The sequence below is a fragment of the Leptonychotes weddellii genome, chromosome 11, assembly GCF_054177405.1.
Source record: "Leptonychotes weddellii isolate Sample4059 chromosome 11, ASM5417740v2, whole genome shotgun sequence".
Lineage (NCBI taxonomy): Eukaryota > Metazoa > Chordata > Mammalia > Carnivora > Phocidae > Leptonychotes > Leptonychotes weddellii.
Genome location: NC_138379.1, coordinates 44,436,960 through 44,463,034, shown reverse-complemented (window position 1 = coordinate 44,463,034; position 26,075 = coordinate 44,436,960). Strand labels below are relative to the sequence as shown.

The window sequence follows — 26,075 nt, the reverse complement described above, 5'->3', positions numbered from 1 at the left end:
TTGAGCACACCCATCTCTGCTGGCCAGGCAATCCTACTCATAACTGGAGCCAGAAGTGCAGGCCCTATAAGACCACCTGCCCCAGAACTTCAGGGAGTTCATCTGTCCCTATACCTGCCTACCAGGTCCCAACCAGTGAGACAAAGAGGATCAGAGAGGTGAAGATAACCAGGACTTCCATGTGGTTCACACGGTGCCCCCTTGATCTCGGCAAAGTCCCCATGGTCTTCCACAGGTCCCTGGACAGGCCCGCCCATCCTAGCTCCAGGAATCAAGCCACATAAGGACAATGTCTCGAGCTTTCCCAGGACCTCTCATAACTAACCTATCAAGATCCATCGTTCCCCAAATCTTGTTGAGTGCCTTCTCTGCCAGTTATCATGCCAGATGCAAGGGGCATAATGAGTAAGGTGCTACTTTCAGGTTAGGAGTATGACAGCTGTAGATTTAAGTCCAGGCTCTGCTCTTCATCAGTCATATGCCCTACTCCTCTGAGCCTCAGCCTTTTGTAGAGGGAGAAGTCATAGTCCCTCATAGTCCCTGCCCCCCAAATCATTGAGTGCTGGTTGTAATTATCTCTGGAACTGGCAGCCAAACCCTGGCCCACAAGAACTCAGGACGCTAGGACCCCCATTCCACCAAAGAGAATGGGCAACAACCGTAGAATGGAGAACAAGCAGGGCTCCAGGCCTTCAGCATGAGCTCTAAGACTGGCTCTGGAGTCTCTCACATGCTGCTTCCACGCGGGCTTAGCCCCAAGGTCCAGGTGGGCCCGAGCTTCCAGGATTACTAGCATAGCCTCAAACTGTTCTCCCTGCAGCTGCTGGCTGTGTTCTGGTCAAGGGTCATTTTTTCCCAGGCTCCTTCTCAGCTGTAGGGCGGACAGCCAAAGGACTTACTATTTCTGCAGGAGATGTGGGCCTAGGGACAGGGATTTGGCAGGTGGCTAAGAGCCCCACAGCTTCACCCTCTCTTGCGCTCCACTCCCGAAACTTTAAAACATCAGGACTCTTTGGGAATCTGGATCCTCTGCCTACCTGCTTGTCCATCCTTTAGTTCAGAACGAGTCCCAACCTCCTGTACCCTCACAGCCCCACCCCACAAGAAAGCAACAAAACCATCTTGGTGAACACATTTACTTAATATGGGGGGTGGGGTATTGCTGTCTCTGTCAGTGTGTACAGGGTGGTAGGGAGACAACCAGAGGGACTTCTGCCCTGGAGCAAGAGGCTGTTCTGGCCCCAGGCTGGGGGCTGTGGAGCAGACTGAGGGGACAGGGCAGGTGTGTAAGGGGTGGAGGGTAGGGTGAAGCTCTGCACACATCCTTGGGACCACAGTCCAGGCCCACCCAGTCACCAAAGCAAGAACCGAATAAATAAAGTGCAACCGTGGGGTGGGGAGAGGGGGAGAGGGAGGGCACCGGGCGCACCCGCGCCCACAGCCCACATTCAGTGCTGCCAGGTCCGGCCCACCTCCTGGCCAGACCCTCTTGTCCAATCCCCCCATGACTGTCCCTCCACGAGCCAGGCAGGGCCCCTGTGCAGCTACTGGAGGTAGCGATAAGCTTTAAAGCAGTGGTTGCCAGCATCGGCCACCACCACGTGTCCATCTGAGGTCAGTGCCAGGCCCTGCGGGCCATACAGTGGCTCTGCAGACGTGTTGATGTAGGACAGGAAGGAGCCAGAGCTGTCGAATACCTGGGGAATGAGTGGACAATGGAGGGAGAGGTGAGAGCAGGCGGGTGGGAGGCATCTGCAGGGGGATGGGGAGGGGTGCATGGAGCACAGCAGGAAGCCTCACCCCCATGCCATCCCCAGGCCTCACCTGGATGCGGCTGTTGCCCCAGTCAGCCACGATGATGTTCCCGTTGGAGTCCACTGCTACTCCCGTGGGGGCGTTGAACTGCCCATTGCCCTCGCCGTGGGAGCCAAACTTGAAGAGGAACTCGCCGTCGGCACTGTACACCTGGCAGGGGCAAGGGCTGGGGGCTGGGGACCTGGCCTCAGGCAGAGGGCAGGGCCTTAGAGGAGGTGGGGTGAAGCCCCAGGGCTGAGGACCCCCAGGTCTGCAGCTCCAGCCCAGTTCTTCCCACACCTCACAGCCATGCTTCCCACTGCCTACTGACTATCTCCAGCTAGTGTCCCTCGGCATATCAAATCCAACAGCTCAACTTCCCCATGCTCTCTTTCTCAGGGAATGGCAATACCCATTTGACCAGGAGGCATTCTCAACTCCGCCTTCTCCTCTGCTTGACAACCAGGGAATTCACACAACGGGCTGATTCTACCTCAGATCTGCACCCTAGTGTATGTATTGCTACTAGGGTGGTCCTCAACATTTCTCATCTAGATTACTACAAAAGACTGATCTTCCTGACACTTGTCTCGCCCCAGCCAGAGTGATCTTTCTAAGACCCAGGACTGCATTGCCCTGTGGCCTGCAAGCCTTCAGTGACTACCCACAGCTCTTGGGAACAGAGCACACGAGACTCGTCGGCACTTGAACCACTCCCCTCTTCAAACTCAGTCTGAACTACTTGTGGTGTTTTGAGCACACTGAAGCGTTCCTGCCTCCAGTTCTTGGCTCCTCCTGTCCCCTTTGCCTCAAATCCTCTCCTCCTTCTCTCCCTCCTGGTGAATTCCCTGCTGCTTCAGGTGGTTCTCTGTCTCACCTGAATCAAATGCTTCTGCTATGCCCTCACACAGTTCCTTGCACTTCCCTACCACATAACTGTAACATAATAATACACTGTAATATGCGGCTTTACCTCTTCCCTACTAGACCATTACCAAGAAGACAGAGCGTATTTGCCTTGTTCATCACTGTATCCCCAGCTTCTAGCATAGTGCCCGGGACAAAGTAGCCATGCCATAAATGCTTATTGTTCAAAGAAATGATCTCAAGGTGGTGGGGGCGGTGGGGAGGTGAGGGAGAGAGGGGTCTTGTGAAAGAGGAAAGGATGTTGGGACAGCGGTCATAGAGGGAGGGAGGGAGGACACTGACCTTCACTGAATGGTTATGGAAATCCGTCACTACAATCTCATTCTTGTTGTTCACAGCCACAAAATGGGGCCCTGAAAATACAAAGTGGTTTATAGGGCAGTGAGCTGGGATACTGAGTGGGATGAATTAAGGGTATCTGGGATGACAAAGCTGGGCTGCTGGAAAAGGGCGGTGCCTCAGAGGCTGACAGGTGCCTTGGGATGATGGTACTAGGGTACAGTCAAGGGAGGGGGGTCCTCTAAGGCCAAGGTATAGGAGGAGGGGTGGTTAAATCTGGGGTAACCAGGGTAGTTCTCTGGGGCTGGGGTATCAGAATTGTTCCACAATACCTGCAAAGTGGCGATCAGTGGCCCCACGGCCCCCAAAACGGCCAACCAGCTTGCCATTGGGCTGGAAGGTAAAGACGCAGCAAGACTTGTTGTCGACCACAATGATATGTCCATTCCGGTCTACGGCCACTCCTTTGGGGCCCATGAGACGGCCAGCTCCAATCTTGGTCTGGAGGAAGGGGATACCATTAGGGGCTTTATCCTGCCTTGTGGGGAGAGTAGTCCCAGCCCGACACTAAAGGAAAACCTTGGGCTGGGGATGGACCATTCCAGGCCCTGACTACCAGGAGGCACTAGAATGGTCACCTCAGCCGGCCATCAGAAGTGCAGAACACCGTGACAGTAGGCCTCTTACCTTGAATTTGCCCTCAGGGGAGAAGATGCTGACCCAACGGTTGTCATAGTCCGCCACAATAATGTCTCCATTGGTGTCCACGGCCACACCTGTGGGGCGCTGCAGCTGCCCGGGTGAGCGCCCTCGGACCCCAAAGCGGAATTTGAACTGGCCTTCATTGGAGAAAACCTGGAGCAGAGGAGCAAGGGAAGGAGCGGGGAGGAGGGGAGAGACTGTGGGCACAGAGGGAAGGGAGCGAGATCCTGAGGGAGGAGACCCCCCATTCATTCAGCCATTCAACCAGCACTTACTCACACCATGCTGGGGGGTACACAGAAGAATCAGACACAGCTGCAGACCTGAGGTGACACGCAGCACAGGTATGAATGAGAGAGACTGTAGGAATATGGGGGGGGGATGGTCAGGAAAGGCTTTGAGAGAGAGCTAGCTGAGTTAACAGCCTAATAAGGATGCCAAGAGACAAACCACGTTGGCCAGTAAAGGACGAGGAAAGGCATTTAAGCAGAGTGAACAGTATGTAAAAGGCACAGGGTCCAGTATGGGCACTGCTCGCCCAGGGGAGCTGGATTGCAGGGAGCACTCCCATGAACAGCAGAAAGAGTAGGGTTTTATCCTGGGTGTAATGAGGATTCACTGAAAATTTCTGGGCAGGGGAGTGACAAGATGAGATTTGCTTTTGTGGTATAACAAGAAATATACTTGGTCTTTGTCCCCCGTGCCTGGTGCAGAGCTCCTCAAACCCTTGGAATTTCCTGATTAATAGGAGTGTCTTTGTCATTCACAAGGAGCCCCTTTTGAGCTTATGCTGATGAGGTGACTTACGATGGGGCTGGAACCCAGAAAGACCAAATCATTAAAGGGCTGAAACTTTCAGCCCTACCCACCAACCTCTGGGCAGAAGAGGGGAAGGTACAGATTTGATGTGCTCCCAAGCTGGTGCTGGGAGGGTGGTGTGCCCCAGTTCTACAGGGACCAAAGTTCCCATACTAGAAACTCTTCTAGACCTTGCCCTATGTACTTCTCCATCTGGCTGTTCATCTGTATCCTTTACAGTAAACTGGTAGACCTAATTAAATGTTCCTCTGAATTCTATGAGCGACTGTAGCAAATTCATCGAACCTGAAGAGGGGGTTGTATGACCCTCCAATTTATAGCTGGTCAGTCAGAAGCATAAGTAACAACCTGGACGTGTGACTGGCATCTGACATGGGGACACTCTTACGGGAAGTGATGCTATCTCTAGGTAAATAGTGTCAAAATTCAGTTACATTTGCAGGACACCTGGTCAGGGTCCACTGAGAGTTGCTTGCTGGTGTTGGAAAAAACACATGGGAGCTTTGAAGAAAGAGTACTCTGGCTGCAGGCAGGAGTCCAAAGTGGGCGCTTGCTGGGCAGTCAGAGGTGCTACACTAGTCCAGGGGAGGAGGAATGATGGCTTGTTCCAGGGTACTTGCTGGAGCAAAGATGGACTCAGGACACATGGGAGGAAGACAGTAAGACTTGGTAGTGACAAGAAAGGGTGGGGTGTTGAACAAGGATGAGGATGTCCAGGCTAAGAGGCTGGCAAAGTAACCTTCCTCCTGGACAGGTTTTTCCCCTCTCCTACCTCCTCCCTTAGCCACCCAACATGCTCAGGTCTCCCCATCCTAAAAACACCTCCTTTAATGCTCTTTCCCTTTACAGCCAAGCCAGGACCAGCCTCGGGGAACTCAAGTTCTGGGTCTTGGCCTTGCTCTTCCATCCAGACATGCTCCTTCCTTAGTGGACTAGGCCCCCTGCCCCTGCCCCTGCCCCATCCCCATCTCTTGGGCCTGCAGGGCTGTTTGAACTGGTCCCACCAGCAGACATCAATCCCTCCTGATGTGGACTTCCAGCATGCCCTCAGCTGGCTGGCCAACCCAGTGGCTGGGGTCTGCCCTGGTCCCCTGTGGCAGGCCAGCACAAGCCAGCATGAGAGGGAGGCACCCTGAGCGGAAGAGCTGATGTCAGAGTGACTAAAAGTTCCTGCCAGATCAGCAGTGAGCCTGTGTGGCTGCCCCCCCCCCACCCCCCCCCCAGTCTGAGCAGCTCAGTTTCCAGCTCAACACTGAGGCTTTGGGGCGGGGGGTGTCTCGCTCTTCCCTTCCTATCCTATCCCACCTCCGACACCTGGCAACTCCATTCATCTTGTGAATCTCAGAAAATTCCAGGTCACTTTTTCAGAGAAGTTCTTCAGGACCAACTCCAGCCCCTGAATCAATACACACACATAAAGGCAGGCCTCCATGACCTATGCTTTACAGTTCTCCCGCTAACAACGGTCACTCCTGTAACTAACTGCTGAACACCCTCATCTCCCAAGAAGGTAAGCATCAGGTGGCACAGGGACTGCCTGCCTGGTTTGCCACTGCATTGGCACTGCTGGCACGGCAATGGGCACACGGCAGGCAGTCAACAAATGCATGAATTCCTCCGCTCAAGCTCACACAGAACTGGTCACCTCCACTCAGCTGCCGCACAGCCGTCGCATGCTCAACATGTGCAGAAGGGAAATCATCAACTGATACCCAGGCCTGCTCCTGAACAGCAGCACCAGCGGCCCAGTGCCCCAAGTCCTGCCATTCTTGATCCCGCCTTCTCCCTTGACCTCTGAAGGCTCAGCAAAACCTGCCATCTTTGCTTTCTTAACATCTCCAGAATCTGCTGGCGCCTTCGTTTGGTCCTTGACACCTCTCTCCTTTACCACGGTAGCACTAAGTAACTTCAGGATCTGAGTCCAGTTGGGGGTGGGGGGAGCAGAGAGACTAAAAAAAATAACACAATAAACCAGTGACTCTGATAAAGAATGAAGAGTGTTATAGCAAAGGCTGAGGGAACTCAGAGAAGAATGTGATTAATATTCTGCCTGAAGGAAATGAGGAAGTTTTCACAGAAGAGCTGATAAAACTTCTGGACTAAGACTATTACACAAGGATATAATATATACAAATCAAATTCTTCATTCAAAATCACAAAATGTTTTTTCTCTTCTGTCAGCTGATGCTGATTCGGCACAACAAAGGGATTTGCCTCAGCTATCATCATAGACAGTCCAAAGGAGGAGAAGTTCACAAGGTCAGCAAACCTCATGAACGGGGTGGGGAGGCAACATCTATCTGGGAGCCTGGCCCATATCAAACTGGAGGACCCCAAAATAAGGGAAGCAGGAACTCAGCTCTGGAATCCAAGAGCCCAGCTCCTAGCAGTTATGAAATTAGGATGCAGGTGGAGTAGGAGCAAGAAGGAGGGCTGCTGTAGGAGCAGCAGGTATCTGGAGAGGACAGGGGGCTGCCCCAGGCCCTCCCTCTCAATTCCCCAGTCCCTCATCAGGGAGACAAAGCAGCATACATCTTTATGTGCATGTGAGCACCCATGTGTGTGCACACCAGGAACAGGTTCCCAAATCTCAGCTTTTGGGCCAGAAGGCATCCCTGGCATAAGAAGGAGAAAAAGAGTTGGAAGGTGGAGGGTGGGACTGAGGAGGGCCTCGGCGCCACCCTCTCCCACCTGATCCCTCCCTCACTGTCCAGGCTGGACCCAAATGCTTCCACGTGCTGCCCTACGCCTCTCCATTCCTCTGCCCTTTGGAATAGGCTAGGAGTAAAAGCAGGCTGGACAGGACCAGGAATATGGCCATGGAAGAGTTCCTGGCACCTTCAGCCTGCTAACATGGAAAGCAAGGGGTGGGGGCAGCTGACATTGAGGGGACAGACCTGTGGCAGGGGTACTCAGGTAGGGTCAGAAAGAACTTTATAGGTGTTGTGAAGTAAGGATCTTCAAGAAAAGTTTTGCAACCTGATAAAATGTTTCCAAGAACTGAAGTGCATGGTAGTTAGAAACAATCCTGCACAGGATAAAATCAAAATTCCACAGCATCCTCTCCAAAACTGTTTACAATGTGCCCTCGGCTACTCGGCTCCTAATAGTAATCTACCTCCAGCTGGCTGGGATCCTTCCAGTTCCCTGAACAACCCCCTCCAGCACTTTCCTGGCTTTTGTTTACAGTCTCCACCTGGACAATGATATTTTTAACAATACCTAACATTAGAAGGTTCACCAGGTGTCAGGCACAGTGCATTATGTCATTTTAATGCTCCCAGCAACTCCATGAGGTATTCTTTTCCTAATTTTACATGAGTTAACTAAAGCTCAGAGAGTCACATGACTTGTCAGTAAGTGGCAGAGCTAGGATTCAAGCCCGGGTGTCTGGTTTCAGAGCCTGAGCTTTTAACTGCGATACTTTTTAACTGCTGGTGCCTGTCACTAGTCTCTGGGCTCGCTACAAGAAAAACAGAAAGAAAAGCATGCTTCCTGGATTTAAGGAGCTCAAAGTGCAGTGAGGCCACGTCCGTTTGTGTTCTGTGGCAGACGCTTCCATCAGGTGTGTGAGAGGGATGCCTGGGTGACTCAGTCCTTGGGCGTCTGCCTTCGGCTGGGGTCATGATCCCGGGGTCCTGGGATTGGCCCCGCATCGGGCTCCCTGCTCGGCGGGAAGCCTGCTTCTCCCTCTCCCACTCCCCCTGCTTGTGTTCCCTCTCTCACTGTCTCTCTCTGTCAAGTAAGTAAATAAAATCTTTAAAAAAAAATCAGGTGTGTGAGGGACGGGGAGCACCAGGGCAGGACCACCTGTGAGGTTGCACTATAGTTTAGCCTCTGGAAGACACCTCTTTTCCCAAGTTACCCCCATTTGACTGTCTAGCCAGCCAGATGTTTGCAGAGACCAGCACCAACAAGAAACTGAGAGCCAGATACTCTGGAGCCAGGCTGGTATGATGAAAGAAAGCAGGGGAGCCTGCATCCTAACCACGTGGGGACAGGGGAGAAAGGAAGCCAGTCAGGTGGAGGCTCAGAGAGAGAAAGGTATGAAGAATGAACCAGATCTTTGGGGTCCAGGAGCTCGTGTGGCCTGAGGCCCAGCCTGGGAAGTAGAGGCTGCAAGCACAGTAAAACCCCGGTGCCTAACTGTGAAGGTGCAGGATAGTGTCGTGGCCAGTGGGAGTGGATGGCAAGTAGGTGGATGAGGGATGGTGCTATGATTCATTGCTCTTTAAGGACCGGTACTATCTTCAAGGACTGGTTCATCTTTCAAGAGGTGATCTGTACACTCTTGTTCTTTCAGGAGGCTGTAGTTTGAGGACCTTTACTGGCGTCACGGGAGAACAGGAAAGGCGCTTACCTGGATACATTGGTTGTTACTGTCTGCGACCACTATGCGGCCGCTGCTAGCTGCCGACACTCCCTGTAAATTGGTGAATTCGCCCTTCTCCCTTCCTCGGCTGCCTGTGGGGAAGGCAGGGAAGGAAAACAAAACAATTCGCTGAGGTCCTTTAGAGTCGCCCTCCCGATCCGCCCTGCCCACGGCCTGAGCCCGCCCCCCTCTGGCTCCGCCCGCAGCCATCTGTACCGACACGGAAGACAAGCTCGTCCTCAATGGGGTTGTCCTTCCGTTTGCCGCCCGTGCTGTACATGGAGCTGGGCCTACGCACTGCCTTCTGGCGCACGTGGCTGCCCGGGCCGCCGGGGGACTTGACGCGGCGCTTGACGTCGTCCGGGGAAGGTGGCAGGTCCCCAGGACGCAGGGCTCGCACGCGGAAGGGGCTGCCGCGCACCGGCTGTCCGTAGAGCAGCACTGAGAGGAGCAGCTCGCCTTCCGTGCGCGCCGTGTACACTAGCTCGTACGTGCCGTTCTTGTGGTCCACCACTGGCACGGGAAGGCGCGTGCCATCGGGGCCGGTGATCTCGGCGCGCAGCTCGGCGCTGCCCGTGCGCACCAGCCTCCCATCCTTGTCTTTGGTAGTGACGGTGAGCGAGGCTGGCTGGCCCACAAGCGCTTGGCGCAGGCCCTCACCTGTGGCCACGGTCTCGTGTGCGGTGGCGCTCGTGGTGAGCAGCGCGCCGAGATTGAGCACCGATCGCCGCAGCCCGTCGACCTCGAGGACCAGTTCCAGCTGCGCGTTCTCGTGTGGCCGCTCCGGGAAGGCCTGAGCCGCCAACGCAGCCAGCCGCTCTCGCATGTGCTTGCGCACTAGCAACACCTCCGGGGCAGAGCCCAGGCGCAGCGCCTGCTCCGCGAAGCTGCAGCTGCTGCCGATGTGTTCCTGACCCTGGCGCAATGTGTCTAACTGGGTCTGCAACACCTGAGGAGGAGGTGGGGGAGGTTTGGGGGCGCACACTGGCACAGAAAGGGTCTCTGTGATTGCTTAGGACCTTACGGTACTATAGCATGACAGAAATGCGAGAGGGTGAGTATGGACAAGGGACACAGATACCGCGGTACCTATGGGGCCAGGTCGGGAGGCAGAAAGTATAGTCTGGGGAAGGGGGTGCCCAGGGATGGGAAAGCAGGAAAAGCATGGTGGCGATAAGGCCATCCCACAATGGACGGTGGTAGGCAAGGGTAAACAGACGCACCTTCTGCTTGGCCCCACAAATGGCCTCCAGGTCGCTGACCAGAGCCTGCTTGCGCTGCTGCAGCGCTTGCTCCAGGTCCTCGAAGGCCGCGCTGATCTGGGCCAGGGCCTCGGCTTTGCGCTCCTGCAGCTGCTGGCTGATGCCGCCCACTAAGGCGATAGCTGCGGACAGCTGTGGCAGGCTGGGGGGGCGAAGGGGGGGACATCGCATACTGGGGTTGCCTGAGGATGCCTTCACCAAACCACTCCTTCTCAGGGGGGAATCTACTGTGCCCCTAGGAGGTCCCCTACCTGAGACCTCCCTGCCCTCCCGAAGAATTTTATTTCTAGCCTCCCCAGGGTCCCTCCCCTGTCCGTCACTCTCCCTGACGGCCCCACCAGCCCAGGTTCCCACTGGGCTCCTACCGGCCGCGCACCGCCTCCAGCTGGCGCTGCAGGGCCGCCTTGTGCTGCTCCACCACGTCCCTCAGCAGCACGGTGCCGTGCTCCCGGTGCTCCCCCGCGCGGCACTCGCCGCACATGGCCGTCTCGCAGGCCTCACAGTAAAACTCCATCGTCTGGCGGCATAAGCGCTCCAGTCAAGCAATGACTAGACACCTAACTTCTTCGTCTCCTCCCCTCCCGCTCTGCCCTCCTGGCCCCTCACCTTCCAGGTGTGCCCCTACCTGGCCCACTTATCCAGAGAAACACCCTCTTACCCGCAGCCACTTGGCCCCTCCCCCAACCGCTCCTCGCCCTCCACCCCAAGTCCTGGCCTCACTGGGCCTGCTTGGGCCCACCTTGCCTTCATGGTTGGGGCAGGAGAGGGGGCGGCCAGCCACTGCGCTGAGGGGGTGGGGGTCCTCGGGGTCGTGTGCCCCATCCGGTGCCTGCTGCATCGCCTCCATGAGGCTGCTGATGAAGAAGTTGTTCTGCAGCGCTGAGACGCCCTGCTCCGGGAGGATGGACGTCTGCCGACACACCGGACATGACAGCGTCAGGCTCTGGGCAGGGATGTAGTTCTGGAGGCATCTGGCCAGGGAGGAGGGGGAGTCAAAGGAAGGAGGGGTGGGCAAAATCAGTGCACCCCTCCTCACGACTTGCAGGGATGCCAGTTCTTCTCACAGATGTACACTTCATTCTGAAATCTCGCTGGTTGGCACACACGTCTTGTCCTGCCAACAGGTGTAAAAGGCCTCACCTTTCACAACTGAGTAAAACACATCCCTGATCCCTCTCAGAAGAGCAGACAGATCTGCATTCCTCACACTGTGTACAAACACAGGCTCACCTTTCAAACCGGTGTTTACAAACCGTTCTCACAGAAAATTGTGCAACTAGCCCCTCCCTCCATTAACTCATTATTTACCGGCTGCCTATTCTTGCCAAATCTGTGCCAAGCTCTGGCAATAAACAGATAAACCACAATGCCCATCTCTAAAGTATTTCCAAGTCAACAGAGAAAAAAAGTCACAGAAAGAGTTTATAGAAGTAAAATAATATAATGATAAAGGCATGGGTCTGGAGTTAGGCTGCTGGGTTCAATTCCGAGATCAGTCATCGATGTGACCCCTGATAAGTTACATAACTTTTATGAGCCAAGGATCCTTCCCTTGTAAAATGGAGACAGCACAGACTTCGCAGGGTGTTGGAGGGAGGGTTAAATGTGAAGTGCTCACATGCCAACTCACAGCACTATATATTGTAGGGTATTAGTATTATTTATTAAAAACAAGGAATACTTTTCATGCAATGATAAGGAAATGTGTAGAAAGGGCATCTGGCCCCCCGGGGAGGGGTGCGCGGGTGGTGGAGAGAAAAGCCAGAAAAGGCTTCAGAGGATGTAAGCTAAATCTTCCTGGATAAATCATTGTTAGCCTAACCAAAGAAAAGTGCAGGGAGAAGAGGAAGGGTGTTCCAGACACAGCATCGTGTAAGTAGGAAGCAGTCTGAGGTGGCTGGAGATCAAGTCCAAGGAAAGAAAGGGTAAAAGAAGTCTGGAGAGAGAGACAGGGGCCAGTCATGGAAGGTCACATGGGCCACACTAGAAGTTTAGAAATTATCCCAGGAGCACCTGGGTGGTTCAGTCAGTTAAGCATCTGCCTTCAGCTCAGGTCATGATCCCAGCGTCTGGGATACTGGGATCGAGCCCTGCTTTGGGCTCCTCTTTGGGCCCTCTCCCTCTGCCTCTGCCCCTTCCCCCACTCATGCACGTGCTCTCTCTAATAAATAAAATCTTTTAAAAAAAGAAAAGAAAAGAAAAAGAAATTATCCCAATAGCAAGAGGGAACACCAGGAGCATGGTACAGCCAGGTTTACATTTTATCCTCTTCATTGCCTCTGTGTGAAGGATGAATTTGAACGTGATGAGGCGGCAGACAGCATCATCATCATCGTCATCCAGTCACTGTTTATTAAGTACTATGCACCAGGCGCTGTGCTTTGCACTTTATGTTTATGTTAATGGACTCAAAAAGGGAAAGTCATCCAAGGTAACAAAGCCAGCGAGCACTGGAGCCTGGATTCAAATCCAAGGCAAAACATGTGCTTAGCCAAGATACTCTTGCAATAGTCTTGTAAGAGATCTTGCAGTAGATGAGAAAAACCCGGAATTAGGCAGTAGCAGTGTAGACTATGAGCTGGAACAAATTTGAGAAGTATTTAAGAAGTACAGCAGTGGGAGGTGTTAGGTCTGAGTGGATATGGGGAATGAGAGATGAGTCTTGGTTGACTCCCAGATTCCTAGCTTAGATGACTGAGTGGATGGTGGTGACAGTCACTAGGATGAGAAACACAGAAAGAGGAGTGGTTTATAAAGGCGTTCAGCTTTGATCTGGCTGAGTTTACTGGAACAGTCGGACATCCAGGTAGTGGGGCACAGGAGACAGCTGGGGAAAAGGCAGAGAGAGATGGGATGCCATCGACATCGAGGTAGCCTCTATAGCCACGGGAGAGGATGAGATGAGCCCAAAAGGTGTATTCAGTGACAAGAGCAGAACAGCAAATACTGAATGAGAACAAAGAGGAACCAGCAGAGGGGTAGGAGGAGAGACACTGACAAGGCAGTGAAGTGGGTAGTGCACTTCCAGAAGGAGGGAAGGAGCAGTGATCAGTGTCAAAAGTGGCTGAGGAGTCAGGAGAGGTAAGGCCTGAAAAAGGCCCCCTGAATTTGGCCAGTGTGAGAGTGCTTTCATCTATAAGGAAAATGAGGGGAGGGGGGAGTGCCAGGGAAAGGAAATGTGGGGAGGGTGGGAGTTTGAGAAAGAAGGTGCTTGAGGGACGGCATGGCAGCTAGCTGGGGGACAAAGGGACAAAGAAGAGTTCTTATCTGTTTGTAATGGGAGCCTTGAGCATATTTATGAGTTGCAGAGCCAGGAGAGAAGGAGATGTAGAAGAGACAAGACGAAGCATGGACAGGTCTCTGGGAGGGGGTAATGGCTCTGCGTGGCCTGAGCAGGAGGAGTGGACCCCATTCTCTGAGTGGGGGAAAGGGGAAAGAGAGAGTGCAGGGGTGAAGTTAGAGAGGATGCCTCACTTGTCTCAGGCAAGATCAGCTGCTGAGAGTGAAGGAGGGGTTCAGGAGACTGGTGAGGGCTGGGATTAGTCACTGAAGGGAGGAGGAGAGGAAGCTTTCTAGAAACACAACCCCGGGCTGTGTTTGGAGACCATGAATCTGTGGAGGGAAGATCTGCATGGTGCACACTTTCCCATGTCCCCAGTCTCTTCTCTTAATGTTCTCTATACCTCTGGATCTGCATTAATTAATTTTTATTTATTTAATAAACACTATGTGCCAGGCACAATTCTAAGTGCTTCACAAATATTAACTTGTGACCTAGTTTTCCCAGCAGTTGTCTCAAGTAGAGAGTGGTTTTGTCTCATACTCCACATTCCTTAGGGCCAGAAGGTGGGGTTGAGTCCTCCCCACCCGCCCTGCAGCTGGAACATTTCTATTCTCCAGCTCCTTGGAAGCTCATGCCTTCTGTCTATACCACCCTCCTGTGATTATCTCCATTTGCTATCATGGCTGCTTCCCCAACGGCTAAGTCTTTCTTCCAGCTCACTCTCTCCTGTTCCTGCTGCCCCCCTCCCCCCATATACACACACTCCTGCCATCACTCTCAGGGGCTCTGACATCCACGAGGTGACCCATCCAGCATCAGGATCTCAATTCCTTGACCTCCTCACACCCAGTGATCTCTTCCTCCATTTCACCTCCGCTGTTCCCTCTCATGCTCCCCCTACTTCCCATTTCTCATCGCCAGTCACTGCATCAACTCTGAAATCTGAATTTCAGCCATTAAAATCTGTCCCCTGCAGCTCTCTGCCCAGCTCACTGAATCTGGGGTTTCCCCTGCAAAATTTCTGTGAACTCATCAAGACCTCATTCCTATGTGTTGAGCATACCTGGCTTACACTACCTTCCTAACTGGTTACCTCTTTCCATTCTTGCTCCTCTGTAATCCATTCTCCACACAGCAGGCAGAGGGAGCTTTAAAACCTAATTTATGTCACGTTAATTCCCAGCCTAAAACAAAAACAAAAACAAAAAACCTCCTCCAATGGTTTCCCATTGCATTTAGAATAAAATCTAAATACTTTCCTAAAACCACCAAGTTCCTCCATGAACTGTCCTAGTGCTTTTGGACCTCACTTCATTCTCCTCATTCAGCCACACTCACCTTTTTTGATCTCTGAACATGCCCAGTCTACCGCTTTCTGAAGGCCTTGGCATGGGTTCTTCTCATTGCCTGGAACAATTTGCAAGTCTGCCTCCTCATCCTCAGGCCTCAGGTCAAATGTCACCTCCTCAGGGAAGCCTTCCCTGATGACTCTATGCAGAATAGCCCCTGACTCAACCACCCCCACTCAATCCTTGTTTATTTCCTGCAAAGCACTTTAGCACAAGCTGCGACTGTTTGATTATTTGCTTGCTTACTGTCAGTCACCCCCTACTAGAGCATAAGCTCTTGGAGAGCAAGGACCAAGGGATAAATGAATGAGTAGCAGTGAACAGTGAAGGCCCTGCAGTCAAACCTGGATTCAGACCTCAGACCTCAGCTTACTGTGGAGCCTCAGAAACAGTTCTTAATTACTCAGTGACTCTGAGCCCTAGTTCACTCCCCTCTAAAATGGGGATAATACAGTATCTATTGTGAGGATTAAGTAATTCAACACACGTATATCACGTAGCCAGTCCCTGGCAAATAGTAAGCAATCGATACATTGTAGCTACTAGTATCATAATTTCTCGGGCACTGATTTTCTCCAGGACTGCTCAGTGATCTGGGCGGAGGAGGAGGTGCAGAGATGTCCATTTACAGTTGTGATCCAGGGTTGAGCATCTGCTGCACGGGTTCAGAAAAGAACCAAGCCCTGAGGGAATTAATTGTGGCACCCAATCAGATGCTCAGCCATTGGGGCTGGCATGGGTAGGAAAGCATGGAGCTGGAGGCTGGACATCTATACCTAGTCAAAGCTGGTAGAGTGGGAATGGAGTGATGGGAGCCAGGAATGGGATACCCAAGTTTATGACCACAGAAGTGATATTGGGTGATGGGTGATGGCAAGATCCAGGCATCTGGAGGTGGTATGGAGGACGTTTCCGGAGAAACAGTCGAGAACCAGAGGCCTAAGTGAGTAGTGAAGTCACCCAGGTTGATGAAAGAGCTTGCAATAGGCCAGAAGGCTGAGACTGTTTCCAGTTGATGACAGGGTGAGAGCAGCAGAGCTGACCTCTTAAAGAGCGATGGGATTGGAAAGGAAGCGTGTCCCCATGGCAGACGCAGCTTTCTGTGAAGGCAGGAGGCAGCGGGAAGGCTTGGGTGGACACAATGGTGAGAGGACCCAGGGACCAAAGGCTTCCTGGGGCCCTCCAGGTAAAGGCAACAGTCTCTAACAGGTCTACAAAGCCCCCTGTGGTGTGGGCCCCACCTGTCTCTCTAGCTTCACCCCCACCTCTGCTCCCGCCTCACCAGGCTTCCTCCAGGCCCCCTTACCTGACACATTCCCTCAGGCCACATGCCTTTCCCCATGTTCTTCCTTCTGCCTAGAATGCTCCTACCACTCCCTTCGCTAGTTAACTCACTAACTTCACTTAGTGCATCCTCCGGGTCGCCCCTCTGGGAAGCCATTCCCTCTCCAAACTGTTAACAGATCCTAGCTAAACTCTTGTCACTTAGCACTTTATTTGCAGCCTTATGAAGGGGGTAATATTTTTCTGTAGTCTGGCTATATGATCATTTGATTACTATCTTTCTCCTTTAACTACACTGAAAGCTCTTTAAGAGCAAGTATTAGATCTGTCTGCTTATCATACCCCATGCCTGGGATAGTCTGGCACATAGTAGATGCTCAATAAATGAGTATTTGCTGAATGAATAAATAATGGATAAAAGCCTAAAGGCTGGAAGTGGTTGCCTTTCACTCAGTGCCTCAGGACAACCATGAAGACAAGCAGGGAAGGACAGACCTTCAACCATCCTCCCACTGGTGACAAACTCTTCTGGTGCCACCACTCGTGGAGAGTCCCAGTTCTGTCTGATGTCTCTGGCAGCGTTGAAAGCTGCCTTGAGGTTTGGGAAGGGGCAGGGACCATGACCCAGTGTTAGCAGCCTCCGGTTCTCTCACACATTCTTGCACCGAAACCTCATCGCCTGCAGGTTGGGGTACATCTGCTGCCCTCTGTGTGTCTACATTTCCCTCCCCTCCTACAGGTTTACACATGCCACCCCCGTCTCCGGGGGGCCTGCAAGCTCCTCATCCCTCCCTGGTACACACACACCCTCACCTCTCACAAAAGGTATGCAGGCAAGGCAGAACCTTGGGGCACCGGTACCGATCCAGGCAGATGCTGCACACCAGGAACTGCTTGTCCATCGGCTGGACCTCTGGGCCAGGGCTGTCCTCCCTCTTCGCCATAGTGCCCACAGATGGTTCCCGCCACTCACACCAGCCTGTGTACAGAGAGATGGTCAGCCCCAGGGAAGCCCACACTCCCTCTCCCTACCTGAGCCCCACCAATCAAATTCCCTGCAGAGAACTAACCCCATTTCTTCCCTGCCAGAGGCAGGACGGGCAGTGACCGGGGCGGGAACAGGGTGAAGTTAGGTGGGCTGAGAGACCTCTGAGCATGGTGCTCTGGTTAACCACAGACTTAGGGTTAGACTGGGTTTCAAGCCCAGCTCAGCCTCTTACCAGGTATGTGACCTCAGATAATTCATATGACCTCTCTGAGTCTCGGTTTCCTAATTTGCAATTATGGGAATAATCCGTACCTTGAATGGATGTTTTAAGAATGTGAGATAGTGCATGTTGCGTGCACAGTACAGGGATGCCCACTTTCAGTGAAACACCCATCCTTCACTTCCTCTGCCTTCCCCAAATCCTCCTCCAGGCAACCCTCTTCATGGAGGGTCTCTCCTGACTACCTGCGGCTCTTCTACCTATGCTCCGATCCACCTCTCAGCACACCTGTCTGCGATCATACTCAATCAGTATCCACATCCAGTCAGTATCAGGTCTGGTGGAGCCTGCCTCCCAAATATCTTCTCCCCTTTTCTCCAAGCACACAGCTACTGCCCTCGGTTCAGGTTGCCACCAAGTCTCTCCTGTGATACAGCAGCAGCCTCCTAATTGGTATCTTTGTCTCCTCCCTTGTGCCTCTCATCCATCACCCTCACAGCTAGACTGACGCTCCTAAAACACAGGTTCCATCTTGTCACCTACTCCCCATTAAAATCCTTCAATGGTTCTCCACTGTCCAGAGGACAAAGTCGAAACTCCTTAGCGTGGCCAACAAGGCTTAGCTTTGTCTGGCCCATACCTCCCTCTACTACCTCATGTCCCATGATTCTATGATCAGTCACATTGGTTTCTCTTCAGTTCCTGGAAAACTCCTTGTTCTCTTTTACTTCTGGGCAGTCACACATTCTGTTCTCTTTGCCTGAGATCCTCTTCCAAGTCCCCCTTTGCCTGGCTGGTTCCCACTTATCTTTCAGGTCTCCACATAAATGTCACTTTCTCCAGAAGGCCCTCCCTGATTTCCTGAAGTCTGGGTTAGGTATTCCACCTTTAGGTCCCTCCATGCCCTGTATTTCCTCCATTCTAGCCTGGATATGCTATACTATAATTTTCTTCTCTGCTTCCTCCACTGCATGCAGAGTTCTTAAAGGCAGGCATTATATCTTTTTTTTTTTTTATTCCTAACACTTAGCACAGAGCCTGACATAAGGATTGATCTATATTTATTGAATTAATTCAGTAATTCAACAAATATTTATTAAGTGCCTACTTTGCAGAGGCGCTGGGGATAGAGTGATAAAACAGATCTGGTCACTGTCCTTGTGGTGGGGAGTGGTGACATATATTTTATTTTATTGTTTATTTATTTTTTTAAAGATTTAGTTATCTTAGAGAAAGCGTGTGCACCAGCAGGAGGAGCAGAGGGAGAGGGAGAGAGAGAATCCCAAGCAGACTCCATTCTGAATGAGGAGCCAGATGTGGGGCTCGATCCCACGACCATGAGATCACAACCTGAGCTGAAACCAAGTGTCAGACACTTAACTGACTGTGCCACCCAGGTGCCCTGACATATATATTTAAAGTAAATAGACAAATATATACTTACAAATTGTGGGGGAGGAGAATGCTATAAAGAAGAAAGGATCCTATAAGAAAGAACACTTTTTTGTTTGGGTGATCAGAGAGGGTCTTTCCAAACAGGCAACTTTTAAGCTGAGCTCTGAAGAATGGAAGGAAAATGGTAGGGATGAGGGTGGGGGCATCAAAGAGTGAGGGATGGAAGGGCACCTGGGTGGCTCAGTCGTTAAGTGTCTGCCTTCGGCTCAGGTCATGATCCCAGAGTCCTGGGATCAAGCCCCACATTGGGCTCCCTGCTCTGCAGGGACCCTGCTTCTCCCTCTCCCACCCCCCTGCTTGTGTTCCCTCTCTCGCTGTGTCTCTCTCTGTCAAATAAATAAAATCTTTAAAAAAAACCAAAAAACAGTGAGGGATGGAAATCATTCTGGGCTGAAGGAACAGCAGGAATGAAAGTTCTTAGGCAGAAGGCTCACTGAGAAACTGAAAAGACCATGTGGTCAGTGCAAAGTGAATAAAAGGCAAAAGATGAGTCTGGGAAGGTAGGATGAAATGAGATCACCAAGAACCTTGATGTTAAGAATTGGCATTTTGGGCGCCTGGGTGGCTCAGCTGGTTAAGCGACTGCCTTCAGCTCAGGTCATGATCCCAGGGTCCTGGGATCGAGTCCCGCATCTGGCTCCCTGCTCGGCGGGAGGCCTGCTTCTCCCTCTCCCACTCCCCCTGCTTGTGTTCCCTCTCTCGCTGTGTCTCTCTCTGTCAAATAAATAAATAAAATCTTTAAAAAAAAAGAATTGGCATTTTATCCTAATTGGGGGTGGGGAGAAAGGATGGTGTAATTTACAAAAAAATAAAAATAAATTAAAAAGCTCTTCTGATAGCTATGGGGATTGAGGAGGAACCAGAGTGGAGGCAGGGAGACCAGTTAGGAAGCTACTTCAGTTCTTCCCGTCAGATGATGTTGGGTATTAGCAGAGATATAGGCAAAAAGGTAGACTGATTCGAGAAATACTCAAGAGGCTGAATCAAAAAGACATCACAATGGATTGGGTGTGAGAGGGAAAAGGGAATGCCGATAATGACTCCCAGGTTCCTCACTTGAGGACATGTGGACCATGACAGAGACAGTGAAAGCTGAGGAACTGATGTGGGGCATTCCGCTTTCGGCAAGGGAAGTTTGAGGCACTGTAGGATATCCAGGTGGAGATTCAAGTAAGGAATAGAATACAAGCTGGATAGAACAGAATCTGGCTGGTTACCGATTTGGAAGCACTGGTCTATTAATGGCACTTAAAGCACTGAGACTGGATGAGTCCCCCTAGGGACAGAGAGTGCAGAGTGAAGGAGAACCCAAAGGGGTGGAAGAAAACCAAGAGACCGTGGAACCAAACAGACCTAAGGAAGAGAGTGATTCAAGAAGGAAGGGCTGATGAAGGCAGATGAAGACTGGAATGCCCACCAGGTTTGGCGGTGGGGGCACAGCCAGGGCAGCAGCGGGGCGAGAGTGGCTGAGTGATAAACGGACGTGAAGACATTCACAATAGTAGCTGTAGACAGTTCGTGAGAGAAATGAGGCCATGAAGGGAGGCAGAAAGACAGCTGGACTACTTCAAAACAGGCAGTGGCTAGAATCAGGTAACCACTATCTGTGCCCAGCTAGATGTGTCACAGGTTCTGTAAAGAGAATGAATGAATGAATGAATGAATGAACGAAGGCATGCACGCACGCACTCCATGGGGGCCAGTCCAGAACCCTCTCCAGGTTTGGGCTGAACTGCATGTGTCTTATGTTTGTGTAAGAGTGGGCATGAGTAGGAATAGGATAGGAAGGGCATCCCTGAGAGCATCCTCTCCTGATTCGGGCACTGGGATTCTGAGATTCTCTCTCCAGAGAAACCTAACACCAGGACACCATAGCAGGAGGAGGACAGACTGAGGGTTGGTGGAAGGAACAGGAGGCGGGAGCCAAGCTGAAGCTTCTGTCTGGTGAAGGGGAGGGCTTGGAAGGAAGAGTAGGAGTGGTCTATACTGGGCCCTGCTGGGGCCGCTGGATATCAGGCTCCGCCTCTCCAAGCCCAAGGGGCTCTCCCAGCATGTCACACAGGGGCGGGGACTGGGCTACGTCCAAGGACGGACAGCTCCTCCCTCCCTTCCCCTTCCTGCTTCAGTTCCCCACCCAGACTTGCTGGGCATGCAACCGCTGGGGCCATCCCCCAGCCTGAATCACTAAGATTCCCTTCTCCTCTTGGGCTCCTACTCCCACCTCTCCCATCCCACCGTGTCCTAGCGATCTGCCTCCAAGGTCCTATAGGTGATGGTTTAGGTGGACTGATTTTCACAGCAGAAATTTGGAGGATCTTGAACTCAGAGCTGAGAGTTCACCTCCTTCCTCAGGATGCCCACTGCCATCCCCACATCCCTTATCCCACCCATCTTTTATGGCTCAGTTCTAAAAGCAACTCATTTCCTCATGCAGCATTCACTTACACCTCTGCTCGGACTGGGAATACAAAGATAAACAGTCATAGTGCGGTCCTCATGGTTCCACAGTCTAATAAATAGATTACTGCAATGCAACACGGAAGGCTCTGTGGGGAAGCACGAGCTGCTACAGAGCACAGAGGTCATCTAACCTAGAGCTGGGGCAGGGGAAGGGGTTACTGAAGATTGGGGGTCAAGAGAGTTCTCCTGAAGAAAGTGCCATTCACACTGAGAGTTACAGAGCATGGTACCTTCTGCACCAGGAGGCTGAATCACACACTGTGACAGAGGAGGGCTAAGAAATGAAATGGAGTGATGGGCAGGAGCTAGATCACACAATGCTTTGTTGGCCTCATTAAGGAGTTTAGGCTTTACTCTTCTCTGCTTGGGGATTAAGGCTTTATCCAAAGAGCATGGGAAACCTTGGGATGGGGGGTGGGAGGGTAGGGGAGTGGAGGCAGGTGGGTAGAAAGGGTTTAAGTATAATCTAATAGAGCCCCAAGAGTCACTTTTTGACAGCTGTGTGAAAAACAGTTTAGAAGGGTCACCAGGGGGAAGGTGAGACTGCATGGTATTCCACAGGAGGGGTGATGGTGGCCCTTGACTAGGGGAGTAGCAAAGGGGAGGTAGAGAGAAGTAGATTTCATAGGGAAGAATCAACAGAACTTGATGACTGGCTGGTGGAATGTCAAGAGTAGACAGAGAAGAAAGAATTGGAGATGATCCCTAGTTTTCTGGCTTGGAAACTCTGGAAGAGGAGCAGCTGGATGAAACGATGAAAAGTTCAGTGTTTTCCTAAGACAAATCTGAGGTGGCTATGGGACATGTGAATGGAGAGGTCTGGCTGGCAGTGGAAAAGACAGGCCGGAGCCTCGGAAAGTGGTCGGCCTGGAGGCAGTGATTTGGGAGTCATTGGTGTAGAGATGGTGCCTGAAGCCATGGAATTGGCTGACATCACTCAGACAGAGTGTAAGGAGAGAAAGGAGAGCCTGTGACTGTGCCCCGAGGAACCTCAACATTTAAGGGATAGGCCAGGAAACAAAGCTTGCTTGTAAAGAAATTGAAAAGGTGTGGCGAGAGGCAGGAGAAACCAGGAAGGTGAGACATCGTGAAGACCAAGGGAGAAGAAGCTTCATGAATAAGGGAACAACCTTCATTGTGAAATGCGGCAGGGAGGCCCTAGGATCTAAAGCCGAAAAGAAGCTGTCATTAGCTTTAGGGAGTATGGTTTCCAGAGGCTGGAAGAGAGGAAGCCAGATCCAGAGGGCTGAGAAGGAAGTTGATTGTGAGCAAATGAAGAAAGCCAGTGCTGACTCCACTAGATCCTTGGCATCTACAAAGGATATATTTCAAGGCTTTTCAGTTTCTCCAAATTCTCAAACAGCTTCCAATTTCCCCCACGACTTCCTTCTACAACCTCACGAGAGTCCCAGGACACATGATTTACACAGCTGTGGCTAGAGGTAGGTGACCAAGGCATTGTTAAAAAATGATGCAAGAGGCCAGCTCACTTGCTTCTTAAAATGACTCACTCCTGTACACTAACCCCCAAGTGCATTTGATCATTTGAGACCTCAGCAAAATGACAATGACTGCAGGTTACAGTTTTGGGGGGTTTCTCTGGAACAGAAAAATCCCTGGAGGAGGTAAAGTCCTGAAAGCCCAGGAATCCTTTCAGTAAGATTGACAGGGAAGGAAAGTGATGAAATTCACAGGGCCATCTCCCCCACCACTGCCAGACTGAGCAGGTGGATGAAGCATCCAATCAGCTGATCAACCTAGCAAACAATCTGACTGCCCCAGGCATACTCTGGACCAGGTTCTTAACCTGGGAACTGGAGACACAAAGCTGAAACTGATGCACTCCCTGACCCTCACAAGTTCTCAGACTAGTGTGGGAAAGAGACATGGAAATACATAACTATAATGTGCTAAGTGTCATGATACTGACATATTCAAACTGTTGTGCCCGAAACAAGGAGGAAGTCTCTAACTCTGAAGGTGGTGGAGGAGAATAAAGAAGGCTTCCAGAGGAAGGGATATATGAGCTGAGTCTTGCAGGAGCTTGATAGGTACACTGGGAAAACAGTGCGTAAAGGAAAAGAAGCATGAAAAATTAAGAAACATGGACCAGTTGGGGCAAGAGAGCAAGACTCAAAAGGGCAGAGGTTGTACTAGATGTTTTCATGATCCGCTTGATATGGATTCTCCACCTGCCTCTCTGGCTGTGCCTTCCCTGCCCATTCCTTAAATGTCTAACTCCCCAGGGCTTTATACTCTGCAGGCTTTCATACTCTGCCTGGGAAATCTCATCATCTCCCATGGTTTCAGTTACCATCCACTCGACTCCCAAAGCCTTATCTCCTGTGCAGAAAACTTTCTGGAACACCAGGCCCATATACCCAACCATATCTTGGACATCTCTACATGGATGATGCATAGAGATTAGCCTAAAACTGAATTCATTTTCCCTTAACCTACTCTTCCTGCTGGTGTTTCTCATCTCAATAAAAGGTACCACCATCCACCTGGCCACACGAGCCAGAACCCTGGGAATGTTCTCAATTCTTCCTGTTCTTTTACCTTTCAGATACTAGCTATGACTATATCCTTGATTCTGCCTCTAAAATGTAACCAAGTTAAAAGGAGCTAGTCTTGACTCTATCACTAATCTCACTAATGCAAGTAAGACTCTGGGCAAGTTTCTACTCCATCCTCTTACTTGTAAATTGGGATTGGAGGGGGGTCTTTTTGTTCCCCAAATCTGTGATTCCCAAAGTTCTCTTTCCAGCCAAAGGTCCCTACAGACTGTATTATGTGCCATGATTAAATCCCACCTTGAGGATTTGATTGCTGGTTTCCACAGTAAGGCTAGGTGTGTTAGAGGGTATTTGCAGTTGCCCCCACCTCCCCTCCAAAATAAATGTTTGCTAAGTTTAGGGCACCCATGACACTCCCTCTGGGCACCCTCTACTCTAACCATATGGTTTTGCTCTGTTTTTCTGAACACGGGCTGTACTATCACAACTATGGGCCTTTGCTCAAGCTTTTCTCTCAGCAAGAATGCCATTGTCCCCTAAGTGGCTGAGGCAGCACCTGGCACACAGAGGGTGCTCAGTATATGCTGGTGACAGGAGGGCCATGTTTAAATCACTGCAGTTCCCTCTCACCAGACAGAGAGGCAAAAGCACAGGCAATAACAAGACAAGTAAACAAAGTTCCAAGGAAAAAGACCTCTACTTAACATAAAAAAGCTCTTCCAAAGCATAAGGTAGTAAGTGCTCTGTCACTGGAGGCATGCAAACCAAGAGAGGCAGGGCACCTGTCAGGCCTGCAGCTCTGATTCCAATTTTGCAGCGAATCAGAGCCCTACTTAGGGGATGAATGGGCATTGGTGAGCTGGACAGACAAACAGGGAAAGACCTGTGAAAAAGACCTCTGCACCCACTCCAACCTCCCAGATCTCATCTTCCTACTGGGGCTAGTCCTGGGTTTATGCTGTCCACATCAGAGACCCCCACACCAGGAAAAAGCCCAGGACCTGCCTTCAGTCAGACCGACCTCCCTGGGGTGCAGCCTGCCCCTCCAACCTGCAACCATCTGTCCCTGCAGGTTTGCAGCCCAGGATCTGAAGCCAAGTCCAGAAGGGAGGAGGCTAGAACCAGGGAGGGGCCTGGGGTCTTCCACACGGGGCCCAGGCTGAAGGGGAATCAGAGGGGTCCTTTCCTACAACAAGCAGCCTCCGGATGAGGCTCCCTGTCAAGGGAGCAGGGCTGGAGGAGGAAAAGAGTGTCCTCCACCCTGGCTGGTGGGTTTCTGGGTGCCTGAAGAGGATGGAGGGGGGAGCCAGGGGTGGAAGTGTCTGCATCAGGGAGAAAGGAACCCTTCAGACAAGCTGGGCCACAAGATTCCGGAGTCCCATTCAGCAACCCCACCCGCCACAGCACCACCACCCTCGGCCTCAGCGTTCGACACCCTCCGCCTACATACACAAGCTCCCAAACCCCGCGCTCCTCCAAGGAACCATCACCCATCCACCCGCGCCTCCCCCCTCAAACATGGACCTCACGTGAGCAGCCACAGCCCGAAGAATCCCCCCACTGCTCTCAGGGACACGGACACGCCTCACGTGGACAGAGACAGACACAGCTTTTGAAAAGCATCTGTGCCCCCACCCACAGACACTCGGACAGACACACCGCCGTTCGGACTTGGACCCGCAGCCGGGCAGACAGGGACACAAATGCACCCTGGGGGCCGCCCGTCGCACTCACCGCGGCGGAGCAGGATGGGAGCACCAAGGCCCAGACTGCGGCCACTCGGAGCGGCCCGCGGCGCTGCCCCCGCTGCCAGCGCCCGTCCGCCCGGCCCTGCCCGCGGCGCCGCCCCACGTCCCGCGCCTCCGCCTGTCCCCGCGCCGGCGCCGCTGCCGGACCCGCCGCACAGGCCGGAGGGAGGGGCCGGGGCGGGGCTGCGGACCAGCCGCGGGAGGGGGCGGCTCGGGTGCTGAAGACCCACCCACGCCCCGCCCACCGCCGCGGAGGCCCCGCCCGCCTTTACCCTACCCGCCCGCCTCTACCCTACCCGCCCTGCTCTCCCAACTCCCTGGAGGCTCCTGCAGGAGCTGCCTCCGCCGGCCGGCCCGCCAGACAGCCGCGTGAACCGGATCCCGGGTCCCCGATCCCTGCCAGCGGCTTCTGGCTCCCGACCGCTCTGGGGCAGGGCGGCGTAGTAGGTCTCAGGGACTGGGCTGAGGCTCCGTCCAGAAAACGCAGCTGGGCAGCAGAGATTTCGGACTCTGGGAGCCGGTCCGGGCCCTCCCGTCTTTCTTGGGGGCACCTTCGGAATATGCTAGTGTGCTCTCTACTGCGGAGGGGGACACGGATATAGTCTGTACCTCGG

The 26,075-nt window shown here is 52.3% G+C and overlaps 1 protein-coding gene across 1 annotated transcript; it reads right to left on the bottom strand.

The window, feature by feature from the left end:
- Positions 1–1,120: 1,120 nt before the first annotated feature.
- TRIM3 (tripartite motif containing 3) lies at positions 1,121–25,604 on the bottom strand. Its single transcript, XM_081798679.1, has 12 exons — positions 25,448–25,604; positions 16,885–17,050; positions 10,895–11,126; positions 10,521–10,672; positions 10,117–10,297; positions 9,110–9,842; positions 8,882–8,985; positions 3,688–3,855; positions 3,333–3,501; positions 3,004–3,074; positions 1,825–1,965; positions 1,121–1,697 (listed from the first exon to the last, which is right to left on the bottom strand). Exons 2-12 carry the CDS (start codon positions 17,013–17,015, stop codon positions 1,545–1,547), a joined length of 2,235 nt encoding a protein of 744 aa, XP_081654805.1. The 5' UTR covers positions 17,016–17,050; positions 25,448–25,604; the 3' UTR covers positions 1,121–1,544.
- Between the last annotated feature and the right edge of the window lie 471 nt (positions 25,605–26,075).